At 38.0% G+C, this 13899-nt stretch overlaps 1 protein-coding gene across 2 annotated transcripts in view; it reads left to right on the forward strand.

The window, feature by feature from the left end:
* Nucleotides 1-13899, forward strand: part of Cpq (carboxypeptidase Q) — a 476655-nt gene that overhangs the window by 107117 nt on the left and 355639 nt on the right. For both annotated transcript variants that reach the window (XM_045144672.1, XM_045144671.1), the window contains exon 2: nucleotides 9797-10260. In XM_045144672.1, coding sequence (XP_045000607.1) covers nucleotides 9831-10260 — 430 coding nt within the window. In that variant the 5' untranslated portion in view covers nucleotides 9797-9830. The remainder of the gene's footprint in view (nucleotides 1-9796; nucleotides 10261-13899) is intronic.

Raw genomic sequence — 13899 nt, forward strand, 5'->3', positions numbered from 1 at the left:
TATATTTCTGCTCAACTTGCTCTCTCTCACTGTCAGTGTAGACCAGCACAGTGAGCACTAACTTTCACATAGCTGGAATGCTATCATGTCTTGAGATTTCTTTTGAAAAAAAAAAAAAAAAAAGCCTTTTATTTTTGAATTCAGCTTCATTCACATTCTCAGGATATAGGCAGAATGCAGGCAGAATCTAACACAAGTGGGGGTCGAGACCATCGTGGCAGGAAAGGCATGGCTTTACGGGTGTGAGGCAACTGGTCATATTGTGTTCTTAGTCAGCAAGCTGGGAGTAGACAAGAAGTATGAATGAGCTAAAAAACCTCAAGACCTCCCCACTTCCCCAGCCAAGCTTCATCTACCTCTTGAAGGCTCCGCAAACTTCTGAAGCAGCAGCATCTGTTTGGGACCAACTGTTCAAACACATGGAAGGAAGAAGGGAATTTCACATTGATACTACAATCTGCAAGGTGGTGTGGAGGTGTCAAGGAAGACATGAACTTCAGTAAAAAGAAATATGTATATGTGTGTGTGTGTATGTATATATATATACATATATATATATACATATATATACACATATATATATACACATATATAGACATATATATATGTATATATATACTTATTTATTTATTTATTTATTTATTTATTCATTTCTGGGAATCATCTCTTAGGAGGTTGCAAATCCCACTTCTCCAGACTTGAAACAGGAGTAGGGTGTATGCTTGCAATAATGCTCATTTAGTATATGCATAAGATGCTTTCAGTATGGTTCTGTGAATTCTGAAGAGAGAAAAAATACTCTACAATGTACATGCTCTCCTCTTCTATATCTCATATGCCTTGTGTCCTTGTTAGGACTTTCCAAACTAATTCTAGTATCACACCTATATTGTTTGTCGGTGTTCATGTATGACTACATGTAGTAGGCATGAATACCTGCTTATTGCAAGATTAAAGCTCAATCCTAGGGATGTAAATATGGATTTCCCTTGTACTTACCCATAGTGGATCCACATTGTAGTGGGAGAGATAAACATTTAAGGAGGAACATATGATAAAATGTAAGAAGTGGTACATGTAGAGCAATGAGTATGGTATATAGGATCATAGCTAACGGGGACTTCAAAAGTCCATCAGAAGTTCCCAGAGAAGATGACAGATCAGCTAAATGTCTCTAACATTTCAAAGGCTAAATAGAAGTCCTAAGACCAATAATCATTAAAGGAAGGGTGTTCACACCATGGTATCAACACACACTAAGGCATTAAGGTAAAGAATAATAATATGATATATATAATATTATGTATTAATATTAACATTAATATTAATGTATATAATATATACTAAAAATAATAATGACATTTTTGGAGAACTTTGTATGGTTATCTTTGATGGACTATAAGGATGTATGAAAAAGAGAGATAAGTGATGAACCTAGAGGAGGCTGTCATGCCTGGCTGGATGCTTTTTCTTGCAGGAAATAGTGAACTACTGAAATATTTGGACACAGGAGGGAGAAAATTGATTTTATTTTGAAGAAAGATAACTGCTATGGCCAACAGAGCATGTGAGAGAAGAGGCTGGAAATTGTTTTAGTAGTTCAACTTGATAGAACAGGTATCCAAAACCCAAGGTGATGAGGAAGACCTTGGGTATGAGGGATGGGCAGGAGGGCTGTTCATGAGTTGAACTTGATGTGCTTAGTGGTTCACTGAGTGAGGGCTGAAAAGGGAGTGAGGTGCCCGGAGTGCTCCCAGATGTCAAAGTGATAGTACGTCAAGAATGAGAGCCCAGAGAAAAGAGGAGTCTCTGGAGGAAAAATTCTGATAGAAGTGAGAACCAGCTGAGTGTGAGATGTCTCTGGGATAGTCACACCAAGAGGACTTTTAAATGCACATGTGACCTCAAACAGGTGATGATAAGTAATGCACTGGAGTGACTGACCTCACCAGGTATAGTTTGTAGTAGGACATCGAGGCCAAGAAACAAACGTTTAGAACTCATAAAATTTAAAGGATTTCTCTGGAAGGAAGGCATATACAGAGGAAGAAGAAATGTGTAATAAAGGAGACTATCCATAGTGGCAGGTGTCTCAGAGATCAGTTATAGCAGAAATGGAAATGCATTCATTGGATATGGGAACAAGGACATTCTTTTTTTATGAGACAGAGAGATAGCGAGAGGAAAGCAGAGAGAAAGAGAGAGAGAGAATTGGTGTCCCAGGGCCACCAGCCACTGAAATCAAACTCCAAATGTGTGCACTAGTTTGTGCATATGTGCAACCTTGTGCACTTGCATCACCTTGTACATCTGGCTTACATGGGACATGGAGAGTTAAACATGGGCACTTAGGCTTTGCAGGCAAGTGCCTTAACTGCTAAGCCATCACTCCAGCCAGGAAACAAGGACATTTTTGATCACCTTTGTAAGTTCCATTTCAGTTGGCTGGGGGGAAGAAACACGAAAGCAATAGATTGAGTAATGATTTTTAAACATGAATCAATTAAGAGTTAAGTCTAAGGTGATTTAGTTAAGTGATAAGAGGGAGTGTAAAGAAAAGTGTGATTGGTATTAAATATTTAACTAAATCCATAATAAAGTGTTAGATCTAAAATGTAGACCCTCTTTTCCACATGAGAAGCTTCAAACAAATTAGTCAAGGTTATACATCTAGAAAGAGACACCCAGGACCAAGTCCCAGGGCTCTTTATTTCCTTTGTGTGAATATGCTATAGTTTAAAGGAGAAAACTAATGTCTCATACAAGAAAAGTAATCGTTAAAGTGATTCATCAGAGCCATGTACTTCTATTGTGAATTGCAACCCCTTGTTTGATGAGTGTATTCATTTAGTCTATAAATATTTATTGGATCATACTGTGCTTTTGTTGTGCAAAAAGACAAAACACATTCCTTGAGGAGAACCTGCCCAGTGACTTTTAGAAAAGTGAAATATTATCACTATTGAATAACATAGAGTATAGCAGACTGGCAGACACAGAACAGTAGTGTATAATGAGTTATTGAAAAAGCAGCCACTAGTTCTGCCTAGGAGTTAGAGACCAGTAATCGTCATCCTGCATCTTCACTGTGATTTTTCCAAGTGAGAATGGGTGAAAGGTCACTTTGGCAAAGGCAACAATATGAGCAATATCAGAGAGCATAGTGTTCATTATTTCAAAGATTGGAAAACTGCCTGGCAGGGCTGTAGTATAGGGACAGGGGGAAAGCCAGGCATTGATCAGGAAGACTAGCAAATTGTATTAGTTGATGTGTGTTGTTATAAGAAAAATCTTGAGACTATTTATAAAGAACAAAAGTCGATTTTCTCATATTTCTGGAGGCCAGATGTCCAAGATCAAGTCACTAGTACTTACTTGGCATCTGATGCAGACCTGGTCTGTATATACTTCCAAGGTGGCGTCTAGTTGTTGCATCTTCCATATTAGATGAAAGCTGTGTTCTTACATGGTAGGATGGAATGAACAACAGGAGTACACTACCCCTAACTTTGAGTGCTTTAGTCTAGGTACTAATCTCTTTCATGATATCAGATCAACTTGAATTAAAGTTGTCCAAAATTATTTCATATTTGCCTATGCGAAAGACCTTAATTCCATGCTTAGATGGTAGTGTTTTCACATTAAAGTTGAAAAACACCCAAGTGTGGTGGTGCATGGCTATTAACTGAGCATTTGGGAGGCTGAGACAGGAGACTTGCTGTGAGTTTAAGTCTGGCTTGGGCTTCATAGTGAGTATTATAACAACTAGGATTATGTAGCACAAATTTGTCTCTAAAACAAACAAACTAAAAATCCAAAATAGTTATGACTGCATGAGACCCTTATTACACAGACCACCTTCTATATAGTAGTAGTCTGTTGTCCCCATCAAGATTCTCAGGTTTTATGACAATCCAAAGTGTCCACCCCCATTCATGTATTCAAAATATTCCCTAGGATTAGCACCATCTATATTGTAAACAATTATCTTAGACTCATGGGTCCAGGCACTTTCTACTCCCAACCTATTTAAAGTTTAGCCAACAAGGAAAAGCAGGAATGGATATTGAATATGTAATTCACAGTGTTTACTCATATAGGAGCTTGAATCATTCTTACGTTTTTAATCATTTCCCAAACATTCTTACATACCACCCAGCATCCAAGTAATCAATATGCTTTTTAAAAGGTATTTACTTATTATTTCATTAGATTTTTAAAAATATTTTTGATATGTCCAAGTGTCCTACCATTGAGCTACATCACTGGCCTCATGATGTAGGTTTGGAAATTTTAAGTTTATATTATTTTAATTGTACATATTTATGGGGCATGGTGTGATAGTTTGATATTGCATTAAGGAACTTAAACTCTCATTTTGTGAACGACTGAATGCATACTTTGAGAGCAAACTATAGAAAGTAGGAACCTGAAATAATTGAGCTACCTCAGAATGGCTAAATGGGTAGCTGCTGTAAATCCAGGAATGCTTTCAGGAGTCAGGACATGGACTTTGGTGGGCCAGTGTCTGCACTAGGTTTTAGTATTCCTGGTCTTTTTTCTTTTTCGTTTTTTCATCTGACCCATGCTTGAGACTAAAGATCAGGAGTTACATTTATATCCTTGAATCTTACTCAGCAATGAAAGATTTAAAAGAAATATTTAAGTTTTTATGTAAGTAGTATATTCAGGTTTTAGAAGGCAAAGTAACTGATACAATAAAAAGTGATAAAAGTCTGGGGTTCTAAATCTTGGCCCTGTCTTTCAGTACATTTCCTCTCCTCCATGTCCTCTTCCATTTTTGTCAGTCTATTCACAGTGGCATATATTTTCATAACCAGAGACATTTTCAAACAATGATTTCTGAGGGAAAATATTTATAAATGGATGCACAGGGTTTCACTTTGTTTCCTAGAAATATAAACCCATTATTAGAATATAATTCATAGTATGACAGCTATTGCTTTCACTTAAGTTTAAGTAGAAAAGAACGAAAATGACATTATAAAGAATTTTATCTTCTTTGTGAACAAAGATAATCTGTACCTATGCTTGTGAAGACAATATATGAAAACCAAATTTTTTCAAATAATGTTCAAAAGTTGCCTTTGAATGTATATATATGCTTTTTGAATTCAAAAGCTGATACAGCCTAAGTCTTAAGGAGTTGTTTAACAGTTTGAAGGGTATGCCATTTAACATCCCTACATTTAGGATTCAAGTAAGTGAACAATGACTTCAACCTTTTGTATATAAAAATAAAGAACATATAAAAATGTTGCACAGTTTGTTTAGATATTTTAAGTAGTTCTATAATTGCATGAAAGAGTGATGGGCTGTTTTTTCTCAATTATGTGATTAATATTTGGAGGATTTTAAACAGAAGATAATTTTGCGTGTTGTAAATGAGTGTTTGACTAATGCATCTTTCATAAGCATGGATTATTTTTTCAGCACTGTTTTCACCCCTCTGAAAAAGTTTAAAGAATAACCTGATAGGTAATAAGTAATGGCTTACTCGAAGATATTGAGAAGCTGTATATGCTGTCCTTACCAGATGTGGCATTGGGTGAATTCTGTGTACTAAGAAGAGAGGAAGCGCTGAAGATCAGAAAGGAAATCTCCCTCCCCCCTCTCTCTTTCCCATCTTCCCTCCCTCTGTCTCTTTTCCTTGCTGCATGACAGGGGCTGATTGGGGAATCTGCTGTCTCCACTAACACTGCTCTCTAGGACACTGTACTGCATCTCCTTGGAGCTTCACACCACATAACTTTTTGGGCAAACCTTGGGAAATGCTTTCTAATGCTCCTATATTTTCATGGATCTCCACACCATACACCTTTCATTTGCCTATTTTTCTCCATGCCCATGTTTTATAGGGATGTGTTTTTTAATGTGCACGCACATGTGTGCATGTGTGCAAGTTCATATGTGTGTGTGGTTGCATATGTGTGTAGGTCTGTGTGCATATATGTACATGTGGAGGCCAGAGGACAATCTTGGGTATTGTTCCTCTCAGACAGCTTCCATTGTTTTGGCAAGAGGGAGTGGGGAAAGAGTGTCTCATGGGTCTGGAGCTCAAAGTTTAGGCTAAGTTGGCTGGCAAGTGAACCACAAGGATCCTCCTGTCTCTGTCTTCCTCATACTGGGTTCCCAGGGCTCTGGAGATTGAACTCAGCAAGGCAAGTACATTATGATTGGGCTGCTGTTTCCCCAGCCTTGGGCTGTGTTTTGTAAAGCCTTAGTCTCTCTGCATGCACTGTTGTCTGTTGAGTGCCACTCCCATCTTCCCTAGGTGCTCATAAGGAAACTCCTGCTCACTCTTCACATCCCAGCTCAAGCACTGTGTCCTCCCAATCCTTTATCCTCTGCTGTTCTCCCACAGCCTTGTAACTACCCCTGTTATCAGTCTTCACTTTTGTCATCTCCTTACACTTGCCAGCTCTTTGAGACCATGGGTATTGTGCCCTGCATTGATGTCTTCAGTGCTTATAGGTGTCAATATGTTTCTGAAAAATGACTGGAGAGATAAAATTATAACCAAAACTGAAAAAAAAAAAAAAACCCATTCATAGTTGTTTGAAGAGAAGTTGTTTTAGTCAAGAAATAGTATTTATCTTTGTTGAGCCCCCCCAAAATTATATTCTCACTTTGCAGACTCTATAGAAATATCAGTATAACTTGATTAGTTTAATTCAACAAAAATGACTATATAGAGAGGGATATTGTATTTTTTTCATATTTATTTATTTTCAATCAGAGAGAACGAGCTAGAGATAAGAGAGACAGAAAGAATGGGTCTAGGCATGCCAGGTCCTCTAGCCACTGAAAGTGAACTCCAGAAGCATGCACCACTTTTTACAGCTGGCTCATATGGGTTCTGGGAAATCAAACCTGGGTACTTAGGCTTTGCAGGCAAGTGCCTTAACTGCTAAGCAATCTCTCCAGCCTGACATTGTGTTTTATTTATTTATTTTTTATAAGAAGCAGACTAATGGTCTTTTAGATCAGCAGAGCCTCCTGTGACCCCCACAGGATCATTAGCTCGTGAGTGTAGTACAGATGCCTTAATGGTAGGTGAGAAGGGGCTGGCTTCTATTACCATGCCCCTCATGACTTTATCCAGTCCTCTTTGTCATTGGTACACAAGGCTCCTATGCTTACCATTCACTGAATAAAGTTGTGAATTTGATTTTCCTTATCATCCCTATGCTCTAAGTACAGCACTAACATTAAAAGATTTAGTAAGTGAAACTGTTCATATTATCCACATCCTTCTTACTTTTTTACACTGGAAGCATTTCTATTTATAGCCTAGTCTTTTCACATACAGAAGGACTAGAGTGTTCAATTATTTCATGTAAACAGACTGATACCCCTCGTCCCTTGCATCAGCTCCAGGTCTAAGGAATTTTGTGATGTAGAATGATCCTACATGTGTCTTAGAAGGGAATTTCTTCAAGTTATCCTGAGCTATTTGGTCTTTATCCAACATTATTCTGTCTACATATTTTATTATTTAAATTTTTATGATAAATGTCTATTTCTTAAAATGTTCAAATCAAATATTAGATTATAGTTGTACTGTGTAAAATGACATTAAATTCCATCTTTTCTTAGTGAAATGTGGCATATCAATCCCTTGTTCCAATTTTGTTTCCTCTTCAAATATAGATTTTTGAGGATAATTATTATTTATTTACCATTATTAATAAAAATAATCTTAGTTGGGATAATATAATTTTCTAAAGATAATGATAATTATAAAAGATTCTGCTTGTGCTCTTCAAATTATGTTGTAATTACAATCTAGGGAAAGCCAGGGTTTGAGTTAACAAACATATGTGCAACATGTACTTATATCAGGTACACCAGTGATTTCTCATTGTTTTTGTACCTTTGACCTTAGTAAATCATTTAACTTCTGTCATTATAGTCAGGAAATATTAACTTTTAAAAAGACAATAAGGGCTGGAGATATGGCTTAGAGGTTAAGGCACTTGCCTGTGAAGCCTCAGGACCCTTGTTCAACTCTCCAGATCCCATATAAGTCAGATGCATAAGGTGATGCACATACAAGGTTTGCATAGGCTCACAAGGTACTACACACATCTGGAGTTCAGTTGCAGTGACTGGAGACCCCGGCATAGCAATTCTTCCCCCTTTCATAAAAAACGACAATAAGACTTCATATTTTAAATGAACCTACTTTAAAAATGAGCATTTTTGAATTTGTGTACTTGAACTACTACAGATTAGTAGACATGTTCAGAACAGCATTCAAACATGTCATTTTCTTTTAAAGTAATTGAACGATTTTTAGTATAAAACTTAATTTATCAGACCATGTTAGGAAGCACTGAGTATTTTCAAAATGGCATGCAATTTAGTAACACAGATACCATACATGTAAAAGCATGTCATAACATAACAGAAAGTGTCACATGACAGAGGCAAGAGAGACATGAAAGAGGGGGAGACAAGAGGGTTGAACCCTTCTTATGACAATTGCCTTCCTCTGTGATAAGAGCATTAGTTCATTCATGAGTGTGCAGCCCTCATGACCTAATCACCTCTTGAAAGTCTCACCTCCCAATACTACCACGATGGAAATTAACTTTAGTATGTATTTTGGAGGGGACAATTAAACCACAGCAGATGAACAGTGGGAAAGGTATCTAACCCAGTGCTACCCAGTAAACTTCCTGCAATGATGAAATATTCTGTGCCGTGCTGTGTGCATTTGTTCAGTGTGGTAACCACTGTCCACATGTGCCCGCTGAGTCCTTGAAACATGATGTGTGAGAACTGAATTTTAAATATTATTTAATATAAATTAAGTTGAATAAAGTACATGAAACTACACGCTCCTGTTTGGGCAGCAGTAAAGATGTACTGCCAACCTTGATATTTACCCACTGTGGTCCTGCACTGGTCTGCAAACCCACTTTGTGCAGTTCTGTTTCATACAGATCCTAGATCTACAAGGTTTGTGTGTGTGTCCTAAGATTACTCAGTCTCTTTGTTGGTGTCCCAATTCCTCATTTGTAAAAATAGACTATTAATAAGAAACCACCTCCTACAATTGGACCGTTATGAGGATTAAGTATGTTAAAGTGTGCAGTGTACTCAGGACAATGTCTGATACAGAGCAAGTGCTACACAAACGAACTGTTTTTATTATCATTGTTCTCATTATGATCACATAGGTACTTGATATCGCATAAATGCTTATAAAGCCTAGTCTTTTAAAAATAATTCTCTGATTTTGTAGTGGTATATATATATATATTTCCTTCTAAAAGCCTACACAGCTCCTGATATACCTGGTATTCAGTAAACATCTTTGAACATAAACACAAAAGAACTCTTAGAGCACAGATGAAGAATCAGTGATACTTAATGGAAAGAGGGTTCAGGAGAAGAACTGAGGAAAGATAACACCAGAAAGATCTTACCGGTCAAGTGGGGCAGGCAAAGAGCCAATCAGGCACAGGAAGAGTGGGCGTCTGTTTGGACCAGGTTCCAGAGAGAGAGGTGCAGTGTGTATCACTGTGACCACACCTTCTTCATCTCTTCCCTAGTCCTCTTCTTATGTTAATATTTTTGGAACACAATTCCTAGGCAACAAGTGTTCTATATGTTAAATACATATCTACTTATTAATAATGCTGATCACTGTTTGTCTAATGCAGGTAGTTATATTACAATGTGCTTGAAAAGCAGTCTTCAGGTTTTATATAGAGGGGGATGAGGTTATTTTTTTTCTCCTAAAATGTGTTCCTTACTTTCACAGATTATCCTTGGGAAGAAAACCAACTGGAAAGAAAATGAAGTTTCTTATCTTCACAGTTGTGACTGTTCACCTATTAACTGTGGTTTCTGGTAAAGCTATATTCAAGGATGACATCTCTCAGGAAACATTTCAAAAAATCAAAGAAGAAATAGCTAGCTATGGAGACATTGCTAAAGCAATTATCGACCTTGCTGTGTATGGTAAATCCCAGAACCGATCCTATGACAGGTTGGGACTTCTGGTCGATACTGTTGGACCCAGATTGAGTGGTTCCAAGAACCTAGAAAATGCTATCCAAATTATGTACCAAAACCTGCAGCAAAATGGGCTGGAGAATGTGCACCTGGAACCAGTCAAAATACCCCACTGGGAGAGGGGAGAAGAATCTGCTATGATGCTAGTGCCGAGAGTGCACAAAATGGCTATTTTGGGTCTTGGCAGCAGCATTGGGACTCCCCCAGAAGGTATACTTGCCTCTTCAATTTGCCATACACTTTCTATAGCTCCTGTCACCTGGTGTGATTGATTACAACATGCATGATTCATCCTTACTGTAATTCAATAGGTAGAAGGGCAACTTAATAATTTCCTATTTTATTTACTTACTTCTTATTCTATTTATTTACTTCTTCCCTTTCCCTTCTATGTGTTTTCTTTCAGAATTTTCATAGAATTGCTTTTTAAATTGAGGGCATATAGTTACTGGTCTATGATACTTATCAGCCCTATCACTTAATTGCTGACCAGTGTAAAATTGGTATAATTCTGCAGAGTATTAAAATATGTGTAAGTAGGATACAAAAATTGACTTCTAAGTGGCTTTACTGTACAGAATTTCTAAAATTAATGAACTAGGGAACATAAGCTTAGACACTGAATTGATATGAGTTTTGTTTTTTTTTTTTTTTTTTTTTTTTTTTTTTTTTGGTTTTTCGAGGTCTCACTCTGGTCCAGGCTGACCTGGAATTAACTCTGTAGTCTCAGGGTGGCCTTGAACTCATGGCGATCCTCCTACCTCTGCCTCCCGAGTGCTGGGATTAAAGGCAGCGTGCGCCACCACGCCCAGCTTGATATGAGGTTTTACTTTATAGTAGCTAAGATTTTTTCTTCTGTTTTTTTTTTTTTTTTTTTTTTGCTTGTGTATGCAATATGGTGTGTGTGGGAGGAATGGTGTATGTGAGTGTATGGTATATGCACATGTATGTACCCTTGAAGTGGCCCATATTCTCACCTGTGTTGGCCAGAGCAGAACATGGGATGTCCCACTTCAACTACCATCCATTCTTATTTTTCAGTCTTTTTAAAATTAAATTTTATTTAATTTGTGGTTTTTCGAGCTAGGATCTTCCTCCAGCCCAGCCTGACCTGGAATTCACTATGTAGTCTCCAGTTGCCTTGAACTCAGGGTGACCCTCCTTCCTCTGCCTCCTGAGTGCTAGGATTAAAGACATGTACCACTATGGGCAGCTTAAATTTTACTTTTTAAAAAATCGTTATACTCTTATATCCCCTTGTCTCCTGTCCCTTTCTACTGAGGGTCCTTTTCAATGCAGTGATTCTTATGCACTCTGGGGTCCTGAAAGCCTCAGTCAGTATTCCATCCATTCTTATTTGGGCCATAGACTCTTACTGATCCCAGAGCTTGCCATTTAGTTTATGAGTTCTGGCGGTTTACCATAGGACTTGGTTTACAGACAAACATGAGCTGTTAACATGGGCCCTGCAGATTGAACTCAAGAAGACTCCCTGGGTCCTCAGGTTTGCACAGGAAGGATTTTTTTTTTTTTTTGGTTTGTTTTTGTTTTTGTTTTTTGAGGTAGGGTCTCACTCTAGCTCAGGCTGACCTGGAATTCACTATGTCGTCTCAGGGTGGCCTTGAACTCATGGCGATCCTCCTACTTCTGCCTCCTGAGGGCTGGGATTAAAGACGTGTGCCACCATGCCCGGCCAAACAGGAAGGATTTTTAACTGCTGAACAATCTCTGTATGTATGATTATGACTTGTTTCCCAGTTTCAGATATGCTTTCCTTTCCACTGAGCATATCTATTGCCCAATCCAAGAGCTGCTGGTTGCCTACCATGGCTGTGTACCACTATTGCACTTATGTGAGTTTCATGTCAGGTTGTTTGCTTTTGAGTTGCTAACAATGTGAGTTGCTTGGACAGATGGTCACTTTCCCCCAGTAGCTCATGTAGTGCCTTCCAGCACTAGATGGGCTATTTTTCTGGGGACTGGCTCTCTTCTAGATTCCAACCAGGTCTCTCCATGATCTGTGCCAACAGCATATGATTTCTTCAGCAGGGTCTTACCATTAACCTCTGGTGGCTAATCAAATGCTCTGACAGAAGTCTGCCTTGTTTGTTTTGGGAGATGTAGTAGGTCTCACTAATCCACAGCTCATTGTGGATGTAAACAATATCCTGGTACAGGGAATTACAGGCCAGCACCAAGTAAAAAGAAAAAAAAAAAAAAGAAAAAGAAAAAGACAGAGAAGAAAGAGAAACAGGAGAGATTTAAGGTTAGGCTTTGTCTCATACTCTCCAGGGTCCTTTGAGTTTTGTGCTCCTCCTAAGGTCCCTATGAGGGTTCCACCTTTTAGCTAAATTCCAGGATATCAGCTTCTATGATACCAGTTCAATTTGGGTTCAATTTTATATCCCCCCCCCCCCTCCTTCCCTCCCACCCTACTCTCTCTATTGTCCAAGACCCATCGCCCTACCCTCTCTACTGCCAAGGTTGGAGATGCCATTCAGGTAGGTCAGCAACTCAGGATGATTCAGGTTAGGAACCACAGATAAAGTGAGACCATGTGACAATTGTCTTTCTGTGATTGTGTGAGTTCACTTGGAATGATCTGTTACAAGTTCAACCATGTTTCTACAAATTTGGTTTTGTCGTTTTTTTCTTACTGCTGAGTAGAATTACATTTTGTAGATATACCACAACTTGGTTTTCCATTCATCCAATGATGGGCACCTAGGTTGATTCCAGTTCTTAGCAATTATGAATTGAGTAGCTATAAACATGGTTGAGAAAATATCTCTGAACTGAGATGTGGAGCTTTTAAGGTAAATGCCCAGTAAGGGAATTACAGGGTCTCTTGGTAACTCTATATTCATCCTTTTCAGATTCTGTAGTGGTTGTACCAGCTTATATTCCCACCAACAGTGAATAATGTTCCTATTTCGCCACAGCCTTGCCAACATGTTTTCATTTGAATTTTTAATGCTTGCTATCCTTACTGGGGTAAGGTGGAATCTCATAGTTGTTTTAATTTGCATTTCCCTAATGGTTTAGGGATGCTGGTATTTTTTATTGTTATTGTGTTAAATCTGTATATTGCTTTTGGTAGAATTGCCATTTTCACAATATTAATTTTACCTATCTAGGAGCATTGGAGGTCTTTCCATCTTCTCAAGTCCCCCTATATTTCTTTCTTGGGTGGTTTTATGTTTTTATTCTATAGGTCTTTCACATCCTTGGATAGTGTTATTCCAAGGTATTAAATTTTTTTGTTGTTGTTGCTATTGAAAATGGGGTAGCCTCACTGATTTTTTTTCTCTGTATTTTTGTCCTTTGCATATTGAAGAGCTACTGATTTTTGTGCATTGATTTTATATCCTGCCACTTTGTTTAACACTTTTAGAAGTTTTGAGATGGAGACTTTCAAGTCACTTATATATAGGATCATGTCATCTGCAAATAGGGCTAACATAACTTCTTCATTTACATTTGAATCCCTTTTTTTTTTTCTTTCTCCTGTTTATTGCTTAGACTAGTACTTCTAGTACTATGTTGAAGAGCAGTGGTGAGAGTGGGCACCATGTCTTGATCCTGATCTCAGTGGGAACTCCCTGAATTTCTCCCCATTAAGTATTATTTGGGCTTTAGGAGCTCTCTATATAGCCTTTATTGTGTTGAGATATAAAGCCCTCCAAGCTTATTCTTTTCAGAGTTTTTGTATTTTGTCAAAGGTCTTCTCTCCCTCAATTGAGATGATCATGTGGTTCTTATGGTTCAGTTTATTTATGTGATGTATTATGTTGATTGATTTCCATACGTTACACCATCCCTGTATCCCTGACATGAGGCCTACTTGAT

Source organism: Jaculus jaculus, chromosome 2, assembly GCF_020740685.1.
Source record: "Jaculus jaculus isolate mJacJac1 chromosome 2, mJacJac1.mat.Y.cur, whole genome shotgun sequence".
Lineage (NCBI taxonomy): Eukaryota > Metazoa > Chordata > Mammalia > Rodentia > Dipodidae > Jaculus > Jaculus jaculus.